Genomic DNA, 21984 nt, shown 5'->3' on the forward strand with positions numbered 1-21984 from the left:
CGTAATTATTAACGTAGTTTTTAGAAATGGCGTAATTATTCAACATATCGTTGGACTTGATGTTATATTGCTTAAGATTGTCTTGAAGTCTTTTGCTGAATTCATTTCGTGCTGTAGTCAAACCTACTGGTTCAACTACAGGCTTCTTATAAACGTAGCCGCGGCTGTTTCTTTCATTTCTTTCTTCTTCATCAGTTGATTCAGTGACATCGTAGTAATTGTCATTCCCTTCCTTATCTGAAATGAAAAATCTAGAATCCGTTGTTTTCATTTTCATCACGTTTTCATATAAATTTCGGATGTCATTCACAAAATTGTGACTTTTTATTTGTTTTGAAGTTCTTAGGCTTGGTTCAGTATTAAATTCGAAATCGACGTCGCTTCCATTTCCTTTTTCACTCATTTGTATGTATGGAAAACTTTTCAGTGTTTTGTAGTCTTTTGGATCTAAAACTATTAATACATATCATTAGTTACGTAATACAATTTTGATACTATGAAACGGAGATTTTTTTTCTTTTTTTTTCTTTTAAGAATTTGCCCATATAATATAGCAGTAGGTATACACAGTGAAGCATGCATATCAAATTTAGTTATCATACCAAATCTTGGTAAAATTGAACTAATACGATACATTTTCGGAATAATCAACTTCAAATAAACGTTTCTAGTGATTGTGATGGTAAAAAAAAATTTCTACAGCCTCTTTGTGGTGGAAAAATTAGTGTAGCCAGAAAATTTGTTGTTGTTCGAGAATTCAAGCAGAGTACTTACCTTTTAAATCATTGTCCTGAACAGAAGCTTTTGTAGTATCTTTAACGTCTGGTAGTAAATCTTGTTCAAAAATATTATATTGTGTAGTTCCATTTTTCCTTTCAAACTGATCTGCGGTCACAGTTTTTGTCACTCTGTCTGTAGCTTCTGCATAATCATAAAGCGGTTCGGAAGGTTTCCAATTATTTTCTTCTTTATTTTTTTCGGTACTTAAAGTGGCTTGAGTAGACTTGTCAGCCAGCATGACAGGTATCCACTCACTGCTCGTAAGTTGTCGTCATGGCATTGCCGACTGCAGCCCAAATCTGAAATTGGACAAAATCTGAAATTAGTTTTATTATTTATTCTGTTTAAAGAAACAATATTTTATTTGTACAGTCAAGGGCAAAGATATCGACACGGCCAAAGTTGTAAAAATATGTATACACGGCCTTAATGTTATATGTAAGTGCAGTACATATTTTTGTAACTTTGGCCGTGTCGATAACTTTGCCCTTGACTGTATGACTGTGTCTTCTGTTCCACCCATACCAACCAGACTGTTCCCACTGAAAGGGACAAGGGATACGAGTACACCTTTTATTAACCGACTTCAAAAAGGAGGAGGAGGTTCCGTAGCCATTACGAAAAATTAAGTAATATTTATTTAAGTATTTCGTATTTTATACGGAATCTTCCAAGTTATGGTATATTTCATACCTTAGGCTGCTATTTACTCATAAACTAGTAATAATTCTCAAGCTAACTTAGCCGTTATAAATTTCCTTGAAAGTTTATATATTTACTACCATTCTGAATTTTTCCAAATTTTTCCACCAACCGGTTTAGATTTTAGAGGAGGGACGACGCTCGATTTTAATGAAAATTTGCACTTTAAAGTTGAATATTTCGCAAACAAATCACTTAATCGAAAAATTGTTCTAGCAAACGCGTAACGAGTTTAAAAGACCTATCTAACGATACCCCAGACTATAGGGTTGGACGAGAAAAAAATCACCGCCAATTATTATTAATAAATTATTTTGAATTTTTAGTTGTACTATTTTGTCGGCATAGTTTACTTATATATTGGTGCAAAATTACAGCTTTCTAGCATTGATAGTCCCTGAGAAAAGCCGCAGATGGACAGACAGACAGACAGACAGACTGACATGGCGAAACTATAAGAGTTCCGTTTTTGCCATTTTGGCTCCGGAACCCTAAAAAACTTGCATGGTAATGGAATTTCATACAATTTCTCAGCCGCCCAAGCCGAAAAGGTATTTTATTTTTCTTAAAATTTGTGGCAGTCTATAAGGAAGAACTTCGTGTACTATGCTTGCGACAGTTTGGCGGACATTTCCAAGCATATTGGAGAAAAAATATTTTAACCATAAAAGCTTCATTCAGGGGTAAAATATTGTGAGCAGAAACAACTAAAACTTTCTTTTATATACGCTCCCTTTTGATAGATGTAACATCAGCCAAATAAGTGGTCTATCATTTATTTTTATTTTTAAACAAGTTCCTATCAAATGTATATGTCGCTAAAGTCAAACGTTAAAGTTGACAGACACGTCTATTGGCATTATTGTTTTATGACATGCAAACGATTATCAACTTTAGGGTGGTAGACCACATATTTTGCAGTTGGTACATTTCAAAGTACTTACAATTAAAAGGTTCACTAGAGCGAATCCCAGAAAATCCATTGTGAAAGCACACTTCTCCACAAGTCCAAGAGCTTTAACAGTCACTGCTGCAATGGCTACCTCGATCCTGTGTTATGGGTCACTGCACACAAGAAACATTATGACACTTTACTATAGCGTCAGTAAAGATAGGTGTACACTGGTTTCGAGTGAAGATCAATAATTTTATTATCTTAGTCGTAATGCCACTGAAGATTGATTAAGCAAAATGTGACATAGGCACAATCCCTTTTAGGGAAGCGGAAAAGAAGCACTAATTTGGTCCACCATTCATCCTGCATAAATTAGGTATGTCTGATATCAATTAGCGAGAACCATTTAGAACTGTTAGCAGTTTTATGATTTTGTGACAACTTCATATCGGCCCTAATGAACATGTTTTAACTTATGGTAATATGAAATGTTTGCTAGTTTACGATTATAACTGTATTTCTATATTTTCGAACACATGCTCTCGGAGGGTTTAAGAGATTGACAGTACAACAGTCAGATGTCAATCCTGATCATTAAGTATTTAAGGTTTTGCTGTGATGTAGGTTTGAGTAAGCCAATCAAATGATTTAAAACTAGAGTTGCCAGCTTTATTTGACCTAATATCTAAAGATCTAGTGACATAAATATTTAGTGCTATGAGCAACTAGAATCTGTGAAAACCACTAACTGCTTATAATGACATTATTTTGTTGATGTAATAAGTACTTTAACACTTTTCATGACAGTTATTAATGAAAATAAAAAAATGTTCATGGTTTTTAAATCGACTATAAAATTAAAATGATATACTTATTAAGTTTTATGCAACACAAATGATTATCAAAAATTAGAATGATAAAGTAATTCCTAATTCAACTATAAAAGACGTAAACACGATTGTTATATTTGAAAAGATAAACAAAATTGCCTTAAAAATAAGAAAAAATGTGTCAACGATACCACAAAAACAATAACGTTAACTCTTACAAAGTTGCTTCCAAAATACAAAATACTTACAACGAACCCAAACTATATTCCAAACACTTTTAAGTAAACCAAAACACACGTGTATCCGATACTTAAGCCGAGAGTAACCGCAACCATCCAGGAGCCACTAAGAAAGTAAAATTACAATTACCACTCAGGTAGACAAGGCATTGCTTTCATCGATGACTTGCCTACATTGTTTGTTTACAATGACAGAGACAATCAAGATAATAGTATTGATGAACGTCACTATGACCAAATACATACTGACAAACAATAGTACATCGCTTTGCTGATGTAGGGAATGTGCGTAAATATAGATGACTTAATAATTTATTTGAAGACAATGTCATTAGAACATAATGGCACTTACTTGTAGCTTAATATAATATTTAGGATGAATTATTTTTCTCATAATAATTATGAAGGTACTTACTGATGATACTTACTGAATGATACTTACTGAATTTTCCTTTTTTTAATCAATTTGTATGTTGATTCATCGACTAAATACTGGTTCAATTAGTAATTAAGACCTGTATTTACGTATTCTAAGCAAATAAGTCTTTCTGTCTTTCTTTCTCAAATGGTAAAAAAATCCCAATCCACACTAGGCCCGCGTGAGAACTGCGGCCCAAGCCCTCTTATTCTTAGAAAAGGCCTGTGCCCAGTAGAGGTACGTATACTGGTTGTGATGATGATGATGATGACGTTAGTTGGATTCTCAGGAAATATTGGACACTTATTGTTTTTGTTAATGAAAAAAAAAATACAACCTAAGTGTATCAAAGTGCGAGAGAGGGGCCTTTGACGTCACGGAGGGACTTTAACTGGCGGTTTCTTTACATTTTTAGGGTTCCGTAGTCAACTAGGAACCCTTATAGTTTCGCCATGTCTGTCCGTCTGTCTGTCCGCGGGTAAGCTCAGGGACCGTTAGTACTAGAAAGCTGTAATTTGACATGAATATACAAATCCAGTCACAACGACAGTGGTACAGTCACCAGCATTCGTATCTGCCACAGCGGAGCGTGCAAAAATATCTGACACGTCCTTCCGGCCCTAGAAATAGAGTCGTATCAGATATTTATGCACGCTTGTTGTGTCAGATATTGGTGCTGGTGGCTGTTCAATAAAAAAAAGTAAAATATATTTTTTAGAATACCTCCCATAATAGACGTAACGTGGGGGTGTTTTTTTTTCTCGACTTACCCTATATTGTGGGGTATCGTTGGATAGGTATTTTTAAACCATTGGGGGGTTGCCAAGACAATTTTTCCATTCAGTGATCTGTTTGCAAAATAGTGCAAATTTTCATTGAAATCGAGTGTCCCCTCTAAAATTTAAACTTTTGGGTGGAAACATTTGAAAAAATTAAGAATGGTAGTAAAGATATCAAATTTACAAGGAAAATTATAGCGGATAAGATTGCTTGAGAATTATTAATAGTTTAAGAGTAAATAGCAGCCTAAGGTATAAAATATACCTAAACTTGGAAGATTCAGTACACAATACGAAATCCTTAGAAAGATATTATTTGCTTTGAAAAAATACAAACTGAAATATAGATGCACAGAAAAAAAACAATCAATTCAATTTCGGTTTTACGGGATGACCGTAAAAGTAAAAATTTGGAATTGAAATAAAAAATACAAAAAAGATTCCAAAAAACCAATCTTAATTATTTGCTTTTTCGTAATGGCTACGGAACCCTATCCTGGGCGTGTACGACATGCTCTTGTTTAGTAATGGCTACGGAACCCTTTCTTTGTGCGTGACCGACACGTTCTTGGCTGGTTATATTTTTTTGTTTATCTACTTAATTGACAAAAGAAAAAATACGTCTCTAATGTTTTCTGATAAATTAAAAATCTAAATGATATGGGCTACTTAGAATTGACTTATTCTATTTGACGGATAAACGTGATGCCGTCTCCGTCTATTCGAACAAAAAAACAGAGACGGCATCACATTTATCCGTCAGATACATAGAAAGAAATTTCCAATAAGTAATAGACAGTAATTCGTATTATCGCTTCCAGGCAAACTCCACAATAGAACGAAGTAAGGAATTCAGTCAGTGCCTTAGCACCAAGCAAGAGTCAACCTACATACCTACTACATTATTTTATGCAAAACATTATCCTCAAAACATATGAACTCAAAGATAAAATTACACAATTCGAAAACAAGTTAAATTCATAACCAACTTACATTTAACAAATTACCATCCTTTTAGTTAAATATATTAAATTCACCAGATTAGAGCCCAAAGCGATTCGGCTCTCATCAGTTGAATGTGTAATTAGAGTTTTAATGGTTGTTAATTAGGTAAATTTTGGTGCGGCACGCAGCCCGCCTCTCGGTTGCGGAACTACACATGAAAATGTACGAGTACATGAGAATTTAGGCCTTCTAGTAGAGAAAGGCATGCATGAGAATGGGGACCATGTGAATTTAATAAATAAGGACACATTAGGAAAACTCGGGAACCACTGGTCCGATTTCGCTAACTCTTTTTTTGTTGTGTTCGTTACTGCTTGGAGAAGGTTTTTATGGAAGAAAATACAGAAAAAATACAACGGGGGCGAAGCCGCGGGCAACAGCTAGTTTTTAATATATACAATACGATAAACCAGAAAATATAAACGTGTGCCTGAACTAGGATTTACTGTGTTTCAGACAAATTAGATCTACAACTTTTATCTTAATTATTCACACGCAGAAATTAATACAATTAGATTCATAATCCGAGCACCTAATTAGTAAATTAAACTTTACTAGTATTTAGTAAATTATGTAACAATGTGTAACAATCATGTCACAATTTATGTGTCATTATGTAGTAATAATAATAATAATTACGCTATTAGTGGTATGACTCTACATAGCAATTAAATAGCAATTATACATAAATCTATAATAAACGTTCAATAACTTCTCTGTATCTTCGTATTACTATGCCATCTGTGGAACTGCTCGGAGCGATATAAACGTAGTTTAAAAACACGAATCTCATCCAATTCCAATGCAACTAGTAAATTACAATGATCTTATAGCCCTATTTTCCCGAACGATCGTATACGGTAATAAAATTTCCCCCGGGAAAATCCACGGCCAACAACTAGTTAAGGGAGATAGATCCATCAACGTCAGGGGTTGTGATTAAGACGCAATTTATTCGATGATTTGCTGAAATTGAGATTTAGCTATCATTAGCCTGAGAAGGTAAACAACTTATATGGAAATCATATTATTATTGTATTACAGGTGAATGGGAATATGTTGGATCTAATTTTGTATGGAAAATTGTGACATTTATGTTGATGATTTTGTTTGATTTGGTATTGAACTCAAATAGTCATACATTATCTACAAAATAATAATAAAAGGAATAAGAAATATTATCGGGTGTATTTTTTCCAAAATCAATGTTTCTAATGAACCTATGTTTTATTCGTGTCTTCAGGTTTTTGTAGATTGCGATACATTATAATAAAGTCCTTTTTGAGACACTGTAGGTACTGAGGGTGTGAGACAATTGAAATCAAAGACTGTTGGTATTCAAAAGAGACTTTCTAATTATCTTTCATCTATCAGAACTCAACCTTTTCCTAGTCTTTCGTCAAATCGATTACTTCCTGTTTTCTTTTTAATAATTCCAATGTTTTGAATCTAATTTTTGGTTGTACCTCTAGGACTACTTTTTGCGAATCCTTGATATCCTGTACGTGCTTTCTATGGGAATTTGCATCGTTAGCTGGCGTGGTTAGAGGACCACTAGATTGGCCTCTTGCATTTCTGGAAATGAATATAAAAACAAAGTATGTTTCATAAATGTTAAATATTGTTAAAGTTGCTATTGTCTTGATCGATAATAATCTAAATTTTAATTGTTATATTTACCTTCCATGATGAGCATCGAGTAAATTGCCCAATTCCTTGGATATTGTATTGAGATTCATGTTAATGTTGATGTCGTATACTTTTAAAGCTCCAACTTTAACTGCTTCAAGTGTGCAAGTTCGTTGTCTATGTAATGTTTCTAAAGAGACATGTCGTTAGCATGTTTGCTATTGAAAAGCGCCATCTATGGCTATTCACCGGAACTACTTTCTAAACGTAGTGTAGCCAGGTGGAGTGACGATCTGCTAAAGGCTGCTGGTAGAAACTGGATGCGACCGGAGCACAGGGCGCAATGGCGCTTATTGGGGGAGGCCTATGTCCGGCAGTGGACTGATAGGCTGATAATGTTTATGATGATGACTGTACATGCTTCGATGAAGAAAAAACTGATGTCAAAAATAAAATGGCCTTTTTATAGTGCATTGAACTTAAAAAAATGGTCGATGGAATCATTTAGAGAGTGTAAAGCAAGCATAAGAAAAAAAATGCCTTTCAATAAACTATTGAGAATAGCGCCATCTTACGGATTTTGGTGGAAACGTCTAGTACTAGTGGGGAACCGCAACTTACTTTCTGTTATTTATAATTTCTAGACAATTTCTTAACCCCAAAAGTTATTAGGTTAAGATCTGAAGATAATAATGCCATGCTATGTAGGTTGAAACTAGTGCCATCTACCGGAAAACATTAAAAACACAACTGCATTGCATGAACTTCGCCGTTTTTGTTCTGTGATTTAATAAGGTGCTCAGAGATGGCGTGCTAACCACTAATTCCGTACCTATAGCGTGCTATAGCGTGACAAACGGAGTCTTATTATTATTATTGTCGATTAGCTTCTTTTTTTTATTCTACTGGATGGCAAACGAGCAAGCGGGTCTCCTGATGGTAAGAGATCACCACCGCCCACAAACATCTGCAACACCAGGAGTATTGCAGATGCGTTGCCAACTTGAGGCTAGTAATTTCACCGGCCGTCTTACTCTCCACGCCGAAATACAACAGTGCAAGCACTGCTGCTTCACGGCAGGATTAGCAAGCAAGATGGTGGTAGCAATCCGGGCGGACCTTGCACAAGGTCCTACCACCTGCAAAGCAGCAGCTGTCCGTCTGTTTATCTTTCACAGGGTTGTATCTCAAGAACAGTAATAAATAGACAGCTAAAATGTACACACAATGGGTGTTTTATTGTCGCTACAACAGCAAATGCAGCAAAGCCGTGGTGGCCTAGTGGTTTGACCTATCGCCTCTCAAGCAGAGGGTCGTGGGTTCAAGCCCCGGCTCGCACCTCTGAGTTTTTCGAAATTCATGTGCGGAGTTACATTTGAAATTTACCACGAGCTTTGCGGTGAAGGAAAACATCGTGAGGAAACCTGCACAAACCTGCGAAGCAATTCAATAGTGTGTGTGAAGTTCCCAATCGGCACTGGGCCCGCGTGGGAACAATGGCTCAAGCCCTCTTGTTCTGAGAGGAGGCCTGTGCCCAGCAGTGGGACGTATATAGGCTGGATGATGACAACAGCAAATCATAAAAGCAAATGGAAAATTAAGGGGGGCCCCCATGCAAGAACCGTATTACTTTCGACTTTGTTTACGAAGTTTATGCTTTCCCTGAGATAAATATCTCTCATCATTTCGAACTTGAGGTTTGTATGTTTAACAGTTTTAGAGATAAAATGGAAACAATAACAAAGGTACTGTACAATAACAAAAATAAGGGTGTTCCATACTAGAACCGTATTATTAGGGTCCGGAGCGCTCCCTCGGACTCGGCCGGTATTTTTTTAGTTATTTTCATGATTTCTTTTAGAGCTGGAGTTTTAAAATAATTTATATCTAGTATTCTGGTATCAAAACATACATAATGCCCTGTATATTACAGGTGCGCTTCCATCAAGGCGTAGCAAACTGAAGACGCATATATTCAACCAATCACATTAGCTAAAATCCACATTTTACAAAGAACCTAGCACTAAGATCGCTGCACATAAAATTAAATGGAGATACGTAGGTAGTTGTAGATTCAATATTATTGTAAAAATAAAATGGAGAAAGGATACTGCCAATAATAAGAGTTTTCAAGCTGGTATGATTTTATTATTACTGTACTTAAAACATTAAAGTTAGTGTCAAAAGTGGCAATAGTATTACCAGATTTCATATTATAAAAGATCTTTCTGTTCTAATTATACTTCAAGATGGCGTAAACTGTACTTAATTTATAATTTAACGTGATAATAAAAAACCTTTTATTTTTCGTTTTAAAAAAATGCATCTAGTCTTATGTCTTGCTTACAGAAAAGCATTAAGCTTCCTTAGTGTCGTTCTAGATGGCGTTAACCTTACTTTTACAAGGCTTATAAGAATGCTTTTACATCTTGCCATTTTATTTTAACATGGTTATAACATATTCCTTCTTTCTTATTAATTACTATGAAATATCTGGTAGTTATTTATATAATTGAAATTAAATTACATTACCTTTACAAGTAGGTAAGTAAATACGTTGAATGAATAATAATAGTCTAGTAGAAACTAGCTAAAGAAATACAATAAGTACAAAAGAAATGGCTAGAGTTACTCTCACAGTAAGTACATTGTTTTTGTATTATATAATTACTTGTTACAATATAATAAAGAGTAGTGTATATTATAATACTCTTAATCTTACATTTTCACAGGAACATCAAAAAATTAACACAAGTAACAAAAACCCTACTGAGTAGTTCTTTCTATTAAGTTTTTTTTAAGCAGTCGGGCTTTTTTTTAATAAGCTTCTAGTATTTAGTGGTTTTAGTTAGTATATTGTACGATCTTTGAAATCGTACACCGCCGCCGCGGCACCTTTATGCTACGCGGATTATTATAATAGGTTAAGTTAGTTGTAATTAAGCAAGCTTACGGCTCACACGTGTAATAAATAAACTTCTATCAATCACGCTAGCGTTCATCATTTAGCAAACGGCTAATCTACTATCATCATCATCGAAAGGTTTATGAGCATATCAAGGCTCATACATCTTTATGGTCCTTCGAACCGCGAGTGAAAAGTTTTTTTAGTGTGACTGCGAATCGGCTCGGTCGGCTTCCCACCAGCGGGTCTCACCGACGGAGTTGAGAAAGCGCACAAGGTCATACAGAAGGAACCGATTACTCGAATCAAGACCTATCAAGAGGAGCAGCAAGGCTCTACAGTGATCAGGAACTATCATAACAAGTGTGCACACATCATCAGAATCAAAATATCCTGTTCACGCGATCAGCACAAGTTGGTGATTCCTGCACCAACAGAGACGACTATTTAGATTCAAGCAAGTGAAACTCAGCAGTAAATTGAAGAAAGCTCTCATCATGGATGATCTTCTCAAACGTCAAAGCGAAATCCTCAAGGAAATCGAAAAAATCAACACCAATTTCCGAAAAGATGGTTCCAGCAGAAAAAATTCGGATTATATCAAGCGGAGACTAAATAAGTTAGAGGAACTCTTTGCAGAGTTGGAGAATAACGACCGTGAATTATCAAAATATCCGTATACTAAAACGGATTATTATGTTAAGGGTATTTTCGAGCAAATACGAGGTTACTACACATCAACGCTATCTATGATAACCTCGTACACACCAATCCCTGAAGATCAAGAAGGCTCATCTGAACCGCCATTTGACATACCGGATCAAGATTTCAAGACACCAACCAAACAAGACCGTGGTGAAAATAGCAAATCAGATGACCTTATGAAGAAACAATCGAGCAATTTCCGAGCATTTACAAGAACTGTTGCCAACATCAATTTGGAATCAATAACCGAGAAGTGGGAATTCGAAGACCTTCTGAAAACACTACAAGCACGTTGGGCGGCCATCGATAGTTTGCATTGGGAAATTGACAGCGAACTAGAAGGAAGCAACTCCGTGTATGAAAAAGCATTCACTAACCACGAGGTCAAGTATAACGATATCAAGAAAGCCATAAATAGCAAGTTATGGTCCGTTGCACATATAGAGAAGTACACTCCGCAAATGAAAACACCGGAGTTTAGCGGAAACTACCATCATTGGCAGTCATTCAAAGACTTATTCTGCGCCACAATCCACAATAATCCAACACTGTCAGATGGTCAGAAAATGCAATTCCTGAAAACAAAGGTAAAAGGAGAAGCGGAACGCCTGATCCAACATCTCCCGGTCACCGCCGATAACTACAAGACGAGTTGGGATATACTACAACATAGATACGACAATAAAAAACTCATTTTTAATTCACATATAAGTATCATGTTAAGTATTCCAGCCATGCAGCAGCCGACGGTGGGTCATATCAAGAACATTCACGACTCCACTCTAGAAAGCCTCAACGCCATAAAAAATTTAGGAGTCGAAATAGAGACCTGGGATCCCCTACTTGTGTATTTATTAACACAAAAACTAGATACACAAACCCACAACGATTATTTGGAAACTCTCAAACAACCGAGAGATTTGCCAACAATACAGGATTTCCTAAATTTCTTGGAGGCTAAGTTTACAAGCATGGAAGCAGCGCGTCAAAAACAAGAAGGACCGCTATCGAAATCATACACATCAAATCAGATTTCTTCATCAGGAACGACAAGAAATCCGAAACAAAGTTTCATCAAGAATAAACGAAATTTTCCGCAATGTCCTCTGTGCAACGAAAATCACGGCATATATTACTGCGAAAAATTTCTACAAATGTCGCCTATTGCTAAAGCAAGAACAGTTGCAAAACTTAATCTATGCACTAATTGCCTATTTAATCACAATGGTAAACCTTGCATTGCGACAAAGCGTTGCCAAGAATGCAGAGGCGATCATAATACAATATTGCATGCGGCATTTCACAAAACATCGAATCCGACACCTAAAGTCAGCATGGCGGTAACAACGACAGAACATATAAAACAATTGCCGCCGAGCGTAAATACCGCTCAAATAACAACACAAAACGAACCGCCGCAAATCTTGCTAGCAACAGCATTGATTAAGGTACAAGCACTTAATGGAACTTACTATGACCTCCGAGCGCTCATAGATCAAGGGTCCCAAATATCCTTGATCTCTGAAACAGCAGCGCAGCGCTTATCATTACCCAGACAAAAAAATAACAGTGTAGTAACAGGTGTTGGTATCAAGGACAACATTTGTAAAGGTCAAGTAATCATTACGGCCAAATCCACAGACGGAAACTACACTTTCATCACAAACGCTCTTGTCATGAAAAATCTACTGAAAAGTTTGCCTAATCGCACATTTATCAAGCCTTCATCGCATTACCTCGCAAATATCAACCTTGCAGACCCAGATTTTAACATTCAACGCCCCGTAGACATACTATTGGGCGCAGAGGTATATTCCAGCATTCTTATGGAAGATATTCGCAGATCAGATGAAACATCTATGATCGCGCAGCGAACACGTCTGGGTTGGATTTTGAGCGGCAAGGTACCATCAACAAGTCAAGAGTTCAATGTCAACACGATAAACATTGACAAATTAGAAAAATTTTGGGAGATCGAAGATATTTCGGACAAGTCAATATTATCAACTGAAGATAATCAATGCATTCAATATTATCGAGAAACTACAAAGCGCAAAGAAGACGGAAGATACGAAGTGAAACTTCCCCTTAAATCTACCTTTGCGGAAGATCTCGGTAAATCGAGAAATAAAGCAATTGCACAGTTCTTACAAATCGAGAAAAAAATCAGCAAACAGAACGAAGATTCAATGGAGTACAAGAGATTCATTGATGAATATAGACAACTACAACACATGAAGCCCGCCGACAAAAATTCCACAGTCGATTGCTATTTACCACACCACGGTGTTAAGCGTGAAGAATCATCAACAACATCACTACGGGTCGTTTTTAACGCTTCATCGCTAACATCAAGCGGAAACAGTTTAAATGACGTTATGGCGAGAGGTCCAAACCTACAACAAGACCTGCAATCATTGATTTTAAAATGGAGACAATATCCTATTGCCTTCACCGCCGACATTGAGAAGGTGTTCAGGCAAATTTGGGTACACCCAGATGATCAAGCACTACAAAAGATTATTTGGAGAGACAGCCCAGACGAACCGATCCAAGATTATCAACTTACTACTATCACATACGGCACCAAGGCCGCACCATTTTTGGCTATGATGACCTTAAAACAATTAGCCAAAGATGAGCGTGATAACTATCAAGGCAGCCAAGCCCCCAAGGTCGTGGAAGAATCATTTTACATGGACGACCTACTACACGGGTCATTCACTTTACATGAAGCGACGAAATTAAAGCAAGATTTAATCAAGTTACTAAAATCAGGTGGCTTCAATTTAAGGAAATGGTCTTCCAACCACCCGTCATTAAACCAACATGATAAACATCTCCAAACTAAGCAAGACGGCAGTTTCGAGTTTAAACAAGTAGAATCAACAAAGACCTTGGGGCTGCGCTGGAACTCGCAGCAAGATACGTTTACATTTAAATCAAAAATAGACACCGCAATAGAGAAGAAAATTACGAAGAGAATGCTACTATCAGATATTTCCAAAATATTCGACCCCCTTGGTTGGTTAACGCCACTAAGTACCAAATTGAAGCTTTTATTCCAACAAGTGTGGCAATCAAACTGTAAATGGGATGATCACCTACCCGAAAATATTCTAAACGAGTGGATTAAAATCAAAACAGACATCAATAACATTAACAGTATCAAGGTTCCACGATGGTTAGGTATAGAACAAGCGTCGGATATTGAATTACATGGGTTCTCGGATTCATCAATGAAGGCCTTTGCCGCAGTTATTTATATCAAGATAAATAAGGCAAATCAATCTAAAGTCATCCTTGTAGCGGCAAAATCAAGAATTGTGTCCCAGAAAAAAAATACCTCACTACCTAGATTGGAATTATGTGCAGCAGAACTATTAGCAAGACTCATGAACAAGATTGAGCAGTGTTTGCCTGGACATAACATTAAAAAATTTGGTTGGACAGATTCCACAGCAGTATTGGGATGGATTCAAGGCGAGATCAACCGCTGGAAGCCGTTCGTAGCCAATCGAGTCAGCCAGATCAAGGACGTTATGGGACCAGAATGCTGGCGTTACGTCAAGTCAGCAGACAACCCCGCAGATTGTGCCAGCCGAGGCATAACAGCTACACAATTAAAAAACCACCCTTCATGGTGGAGCGGCCCAGAATGTATCATCACCACAGAAAACTTTACAGTTTATTCTAATAAGATGTCATCAAGCGAAATGAAGATTAAGCCAAATATTGCTGAAATAACAATACCTCAAATAAATCACATTATGAAGCTCTCTGTACCTGTTACGAATATCAGCGATATAATTATCACCACAGACGCAACAGCTCAGCTACTACAAGATTTGGGAAAGAAAATAGAAGAAATCAAGAATAGCGAAGTTCTGCCCAGTGACGAAATATCATACCACGATGTTCACCATTACACAGCCATTTATGGTATCATATTCATAGCAACAGCATTAGGTATCTACGCGCTATATTGGCGGCTATCTCGCCGCCAGAAGGCGACCGCAGCAGCACCAGCAAGTGAGCAGCCGCCGCTCGAACTGACGGCGCCACCAGCCTTCGGCTCCGTCGGCTCATCAAGAGACAGGGGACTACACCAGTTCTACGAAAAGTCATGTTCAGTGATAACAGTGTGTAGTTTATGTCCATGAAATATTTAAGATTTTTGCATTGTTTTGATTCATCTCGTAGTCGGGAGCATGTACGATCTTTGAAATCGTACACCGCCGCCGCGGCACCTTTATGCTACGCGGATTATTATAATAGGTTAAGTTAGTTGTAATTAAGCAAGCTTACGGCTCACACGTGTAATAAATAAACTTCTATCAATCACGCTAGCGTTCATCATTTAGCAAACGGCTAATCTACTATCATCATCATCGAAAGGTTTATGAGCATATCAAGGCTCATACATCTTTAAAGAGTTATATAATACTATACAACATTCATATTTAAAAATAAATATTTGTTTTTTAACAGGTTAACACTTGTTCGGGATGAAGACAGCAATTACAGTCAAGTTTTTATATTTTGAAACAAAACTTTGATCAAAGAAATAATTGAACACGACGCTATTGTTAACGGTCTAGAAGCGTGTTCAGATTATTTTTAATTGAATTTTTGCTCAGAAGTATGAACTCGACTGTACAATGGTCTATCTCGTGTCAAATATAAATAATTATATTAAATAAGTATTCAAATGACCCCCTTTCTACGAATTTGACAGTAGAAATTGCAGCCGACGAACACCATATACACGTTTAGAACTGCAACAAAAAAAAACTTGAACCGTTGGGACTGGGGTTGGAAAAGCCTGCTGCGATGCTTACTTAAAATCCAGGCCAATCTATTTCATCAGCCATACATCGAAAGCCACGCTAAAAAAAAACCAAGTCGCTCTACATCAGCCTACAGCAGTCCACTGCTGGACATAGGCCTCTTCCATGGCGCGCACCACACTCTGTCTTCAGCCCCTCGCATCCATCCGCCGCCAGCGACCCTCTTAAGGTCGTCCACCGTGCCTCAAGACGCCCTACACTACGTTTTCCCGTCCGTGTTCTCCATTCGAGGACTTGTCTGCTCCACCGTTCATCGCTCCTGCGACAGACGTGGCCAGCCCAACGCCACTTCAGCGAACTAATTCTTTAAGCAACGTCGGTGACTTTCGTTCTTTGTCGGATAAGTAATGTGATTTCGGATTTTATCCTTCAAAGTCGCCTTGCATCCAAATTTGTAGATCAGTGTTAGTACATCTCTAAGCATAATCTGCGAAGCGTGTGATCATTTTACATGATCATTGACATAGAAAGACAGACTTAAGCCCCATTTAGACAATGCCAGAACTTGTATGCCAGTTTCACTACATTGCGGCATTTGTATTACCAATTGAATTCATTGTCCCTCAATAGTCCGCAATGTAAAGCAACTCGCATGCAAGCTCTTGCATCGACTAAATGAAGCTTTAGAGGAATCCTATGTCTTGTAGTCAAGGCATATAGGCCAAATGATGTTAAAGATCGTTTTTTTTATTCGACTGGATGGCAAACGAGCAAGTGGGTCTCCTGATGATAAGAGATCACCACCGCCCATAGATACCAGCAACACCAGGGGGATTGCAGATGCGTTGCCAACCTAGAAGCCTAAGATGGGATACCTCAAGTGCCAGTAATTTCACCGGCTGTCTTACTCTCCACGCCGAAACACAACAGTGCAAGCAAGAACAAGATGGTGGTAGCAATCCGGGCGGACCTTGCACAAGGTCCTACCACCTGCAAAATTGCGTGCGTCCTACGTTATAGCCACTTTCCCTTATTTTACTTACTCAGATAACATATTTCAGTCGCAACGATGATTATATTGTAATAGGAAGAGCTACAGAAGAAGATTAACACGGAGAGAAGAATGAAGCAAACCCACATGATCAGGTACGACTTGATGATGCCTGCTCGCTCCTAGAAATAAAAGAAAATTGGAATATTAAAAATCTGCTGCACACTCGCTTCAAGGGATGGGAGCATGTATATAAAATAATAGTAATAAATAAATAAATAAAAAAAAAAAAAAAAAAGTATTTTACAATTACTGGTTGTAATTTAAAATTCAAAAAATATATTAAGCTGAGTTTATTCACAATTTATTGAATCAGGCGTTAGTTTACGGAGGTCCATACCAATGAATTAATGAATTTCTTTGCTCACGCATGACCGATAGTTAAGTTTATGCAAAATATGCGTTTTCATGCAGTTCCTCCACCTTCACACTGTAAGAACACACACAAATCACACAAACCCACAAAAGATGCTAGCAGGTGTTAGATGATGGTGTGGAGGTGTTGAGTCTAACAACTGGAAGCATGGTGTACGGTTGTGTTGCTCTCAAGATGAGCTCTGGTTGAGTTCAAAACGCGTCAGTGTGGTGTGGTGGTGGTGATAGATGGGTTTGTGTGATTTGTGTGTGTTCTTACAATGTGCAGGTTGAGGAACAGCATGAACACGCATATTTTGTATAAACTAAACTATCATAAGGTCGTGGGTGAGCAAAGAAATTCTTTAGTTCAGAGTTTATTCGATCACAAAACAAGAAGGAGACAAGAGAGAGTGGGTAACGATAAATCAATGTCAATGTCTATATAAAAACAGTAATACTAGTAAGATGGAGTTGGCCAGGAGTTGAATAAAGTTTTAATTTCATGCATAATAAAGCTAATTTAACCCTCTTAGAAGTTGAATGAAGTCTTAATTAAAATGGTGTATAATTTAGAGTTGATACCATCTTGACCTATTAGCGAATCGTAACGTAAGTACGTCCGATCGAACTGCATGAGAATTTGGAAAAAAAAACTCTCGAATAATCACCCATTAATGGTGCTTTATCAATGAGAAGTGCTGTACTATTATCACCATCATAGGATGTCCACAGTTGGACCTATAGGCCTCCCCCACTGCTGAACTGCTGTGTGTACTTAGCTTTAGCATAGTGTAAAACATGTACCATCACCTCTTTAGTACCCTGACACCCTTTGTTATTTTTTTATACCTGGTTCACTAAATGGGTGTTAGCAGTAACGTTTAAATTGCTTCAATTGATGCTAAGTGCTTTTTACCACCGAGGCCCTGAGAGTACCATAAATATTAAAATAGCCCATGATTCTATGGTTTTAGCAGCATGGCGTGAGCGTTTTTGGTAAACAAAAAACAAACAGAGCAGAAAAGGGAGCAACGAGTGAATAAAGGACGAATAAAAGATGTGGGCTTGTGGTCAAAGGGAAAAAATTTAGATTACCCAACTGAAACCAAGGTTGAAAGCTTTTGCAGTGAGAAAGAACGGAGCATTAGAAATATTATAGTACCTAAGTTCATTAATGACATAGCGTGCATTGAGTACCTAGGCATTTTATTAGGGTAGGCAATGTTATAGTGCATTCTCATTAAGAAAATAGTGACTCATCTTAGGCATCGGAGTTTTAATTGCACGGTAAGACGTTAGCGAGCCATGGAGTCGACATTAGCAATAAAATCAAAATCATATTCATACTCACAAATTTATTTAATTCTAAAATACCTTTATTGCGATCGTGATTAAAAATCGTGAGCAATATGTGATTCAAATTATAAATAAAATTATTTTTCTATTATCTACAAACTCATAGCTTCAACTATTTTTTAACATTAAACTATAAACTCTGATACACAAATAAAATCACTGCGATAGACCTAATGTTATGTAGTGGCCTAGTATGTATCATTTGTCATTCGCTGACATTTCCAGACATATCAGTTATTTACATCTGTAAGCGGTAAATGCGTTGTGGAATAATAATAATAATAATAATAATGATTTATTCAGAAAAATGCGGTACAATTTTAAAAATACAATCTTTTGATAAAATCTGCGTAACACGTGTGCCTGAACTAAGGTTACTAAGTGAACCCTGTATCTCAGGCTAACGAGCATATTTACAAAAATAAAATAATCACATAGTAAATAAACAATGTACACGGTATATGGAACTTGTTAGATTAGCAACTTTAGGTACTAGAAATCCAAACAATTAAAATTAACAAACCAAAATATGTAAAACATATTAATATTTAATAATACTTAATATTTACTAGGTAATGATATGCCTATATAACTGCGTGTCAGTGGAATTTTTACTGGGTCAAAGACTCAAAGTCGATACTAAAATTGCTGACGAATTTCTTTACATTTACCTAGTTACTTATTTGCTTTATTTAGATGTTGTGTAAGTGATTCTTAGAGTACGTTTTTTTATAATTAAGGTTAGTAGGATGAACATGATTTATATATAAAACATAATTTGACTAGGTAAGTATAAATAATATTAAGTTGAAGTTGAATTAATACAGAAAAAAAACAATAACGAATAATTAAGGACAGGAAAACTCTGGCGCTCTTAGGCGCCTTCATAATCAATGGAATTGATATAACGTTTTTCAGCCGATATTTTTGCGGGGCAGTCCGCAGCACCTGTAGTATGACCACAAGGTTTCTTATAGTGCATGCAGGTCGCACACTTAGGATCCTCAGATTTCTTTGGGCATTCTTTAATTGCGTGACCTTGGTTGCCACAGTGGCCGCAGGTGTAGGCAGAATCCCGACATGATTTGGCCGCATGCCCATACTGCTGACACTTGTAGCATCTTGTGACCAAAGTAAAGTCTATAATTTGAATATTGCGTAATAAGTTATGTCTAACCCGGAAATACCTGCGATAAATAAATGAACGAGTATGAGTATGAATACGAGTTAAATTTTATTGCTAATGTCGACTCCATGGCACGCCAACGTCTTACCGTACGATGAAAACTCCGATGCCTCTTTATAGTGCAGCAGGGCTACTACGAAACTCGAAACTCGAAGTTCGTGTCGTGCGGTCCTTCTGACACTTACACTAGAGCGAGAGCGAGAGGGACGGTACATTACGAACTTCGAGTTTCGAGTTTCGAAGTAGCCCTGCTGGTGGCGCGCTGCTGTGGCGCAAAATACCAACTGCCTACCCTGAAATCGACCCAATGCATGGTAGTGTTAATGTTATCTCGTTTTAAAGTATTAATAATATAAAGAACATATATCTTACTCTACAAACGCCATAGATGAAGAACACATCAAAGAGGGATTTGGCCAGAAACATGAAGACTGTTATGATGGAGAGGGCATATGGTCCTCTAAGCCCAGTGTCTTTTGCTTTTTCTATTTCGCTCAGGATACGCAAGTGTTTGTCTATATTCTTCTCAATGTCACCTATTTCTATGGTTATGACTAGCATTGTGGTGAAGAGTCCGATGGATATAATCTGGTGGAAAAAAAAGCACGTACCTACTTATAAACACGTTTTAGAACGCCATATAACTAATAGTTATTTTATTATTGCAAGAATACGAGTATTGCTTTTTGCAAGCATTTTATTTAACTTGTGAATGTAGGTATGTATGTGTGGGTCAAATCTTTCAACTGAGTTTTGACTTAATTTTTTAAGTAACTATTCATGTATATTCGGCGACTGTAAAATACTCTGGTAGTCACATCCAGGTACTAGGATCGTCTACGCAGGACTCCTTATTGTTTTATGGCATTGCTTCGAAATTTGGTCAGTACGAAAATGTAGTTTAGATGGCCTTATTGAGGTACAGTCCGAAAAAAAACTTGTATAAAAAATGAAACTTTTAACAAAAACATTTGATTATTAGTTTTATTTACTTACTGCAACAATGCATCCCAGAATGATGCTGCCGGTTTTCAAATCAAAAAAACAGCAACATTTCTGCAACCGTGGACAACCCATATCTACTGCAAAATACAAATTTTCACAATGGCACAAAAATGTCTCCAATCCCAGTTAAATTACCGCCAAACTTCTTGAGCTTTGGGGACGTGAATTTGAGCACAGATTTAGTACTCAGCTGATGTATATCCATAGCATAATTATTGTAATTTTGTAAGTGAATTGCAATTAAAACTGAAGGATAATACAATATAATACAAATATTCTTTATTACACACCACAAATCAGTACAAAAAATGTATAACGTACTAATATTATAAAGCGAAAGTGTGTGTGTTTGTATGTTTGGCCGTCTTTCACGTCGAAACGGAGCGACGTATCGACGTGGTTTTTGCCACAGAGATAGTTTATGGACCAGAGAGTGACATAGGCTACTTTTTATCCCGGAAAATGCACAGTTACCGACGGAACAGCGCGCGATAACCAAATTCTACGACATCCACGCGAATTTCATTCTTAAAAACGACCTATTCCGGACAACAATAATAATATAAGTAATAATAATATTTTGGCCAAAAAAAAATGACACAAGAATTGTACGGATATTATAAATGCGAAAATTTGTAGTGATTATGTATGTGTACCTATGGTGATAGTGATTATATATGTGGTAAAGAGGAATATCAGTAGAAAAACAAATTACTTATGTATTATTTTGCATATCTACAAACCAAATTTCATCCAAATCTGCAAGTCGTTTTAGCAATGAAGACGCACGCACATGAATAACACACTCACGTACACACAAACGTTTGCATTTATAATATTAGTAGAAATTAGTAGGAAAACTGCACAATTGCATTATTGTATATGAAAGGGCAAACTAAAGAACCAATAACCTTAAGTTCCCAATTTTTTGAAGCAAAAAAAATCGACAACGCTAAACAATCGCGATCTACATACTGTAGCAAATATGCCTCACGTTTTTAAATTGTACATCACAGAGCACGACCGTGAACCAACTACGAGATTAAATGAATGACTATTAAATTGAACTCATTCAATGTACAGCCGTTATCATTCATTCAATCATTCAGCATTACTGGAGCGCGAATTGACATAAAAATTATGAGCAAATAAGATGTCTATCAACCTGAGGTCGCATTGCCACAATTATATGCTGTCTGGAAGAGATCGTTGGTAAGCGATTAGACTGCCTATTATCTGCCCTGCATTTCGCCTATGTTAATAAACCTCATTCTATAGTGTAGCCTTATATAGGTTTTTTTTTATTCAACTGGATGGCAAACGAGAGTGGGTATGCCTGATGGTAAGAGATC

At 36.9% G+C, this 21984-nt stretch overlaps 3 protein-coding genes across 6 annotated transcripts in view; 1 reads left to right on the forward strand and 2 right to left on the reverse strand.

The window, feature by feature from the left end:
• Nucleotides 1-3672, reverse strand: part of LOC141434315 (uncharacterized) — an 8177-nt gene extending 4505 nt beyond the window's left edge. The window contains exons 1-2 of one of the 2 annotated variants that reach the window (XM_074096722.1): nucleotides 3577-3672; nucleotides 2427-2547 (exon numbers count right to left, since the gene is read on the reverse strand). In XM_074096722.1, the coding sequence (XP_073952823.1) occupies nucleotides 2427-2465 (39 nt within the window). In that variant the 5' untranslated portion in view covers nucleotides 2466-2547; nucleotides 3577-3672. Of the gene's footprint in view, nucleotides 1-2426; nucleotides 2548-3455 lie in introns of both variants that reach the window. The other variant, XM_074096721.1, reaches the window with a different exon arrangement.
• A 7007-nt stretch (nucleotides 3673-10679) lies between these two features.
• Nucleotides 10680-15050, forward strand: LOC141434447 (uncharacterized). Its single transcript, XM_074096866.1, has one exon. The coding sequence runs from the start codon at nucleotides 10680-10682 to the stop codon at nucleotides 15048-15050; it is 4371 nt and encodes a 1456-aa protein (XP_073952967.1).
• A 272-nt stretch (nucleotides 15051-15322) lies between these two features.
• On the reverse strand, nucleotides 15323-21680 carry LOC141434316 (uncharacterized). 3 transcript variants are annotated; one of them, XM_074096725.1, is made up of 5 exons: nucleotides 21627-21680; nucleotides 20624-20709; nucleotides 20000-20215; nucleotides 16721-16850; nucleotides 15323-15665 (listed from the first exon to the last, which is right to left on the reverse strand). In XM_074096725.1, exons 2-5 carry the CDS (start codon nucleotides 20702-20704, stop codon nucleotides 15595-15597), a joined length of 498 nt encoding a protein of 165 aa, XP_073952826.1. In that variant the 5' UTR covers nucleotides 20705-20709; nucleotides 21627-21680; the 3' UTR covers nucleotides 15323-15594. The 3 variants fall into 3 exon arrangements, with proteins under 3 accessions (XP_073952826.1, XP_073952825.1, XP_073952824.1); XM_074096724.1 differs by having other exon boundaries at nucleotides 20624-20706; nucleotides 21544-21661; XM_074096723.1 differs by having other exon boundaries at nucleotides 21544-21661.
• Between the last annotated feature and the right edge of the window lie 304 nt (nucleotides 21681-21984).

The sequence above is a fragment of the Choristoneura fumiferana genome, chromosome 13 (genome assembly GCF_025370935.1).
Source record: "Choristoneura fumiferana chromosome 13, NRCan_CFum_1, whole genome shotgun sequence".
Taxonomy (NCBI): domain Eukaryota; kingdom Metazoa; phylum Arthropoda; class Insecta; order Lepidoptera; family Tortricidae; genus Choristoneura; species Choristoneura fumiferana.

What these genes read in the sequence shown, in the direction of transcription:
- LOC141434447 (XM_074096866.1), top strand. Translation starts at nt 10,680, where the DNA reads ATGGATGATCTTCTCAAACGTCAAAGCGAAATCCTCAAGGAAATCGAA.
- LOC141434316 (XM_074096725.1), bottom strand. Translation starts at nt 20,704, where the DNA reads ATGGGTTGTCCACGGTTGCAGAAATGTTGCTGTTTTTTTGATTTGAAA. An exon ending in TTCTGGGATGCATTGTTGCA is followed by an intron (nt 20,216 to 20,623) that starts GTAAGTAAATAA and finishes TTTTTCCACCAG; the next exon opens with ATTATATCCATCGGACTCTT. An exon ending in GACTGAAATATGTTATCTGA is followed by an intron (nt 15,666 to 16,720) that starts GTAAGTAAAATA and finishes TTTTTGTTGCAG; the next exon opens with TTCTAAACGTGTATATGGTG.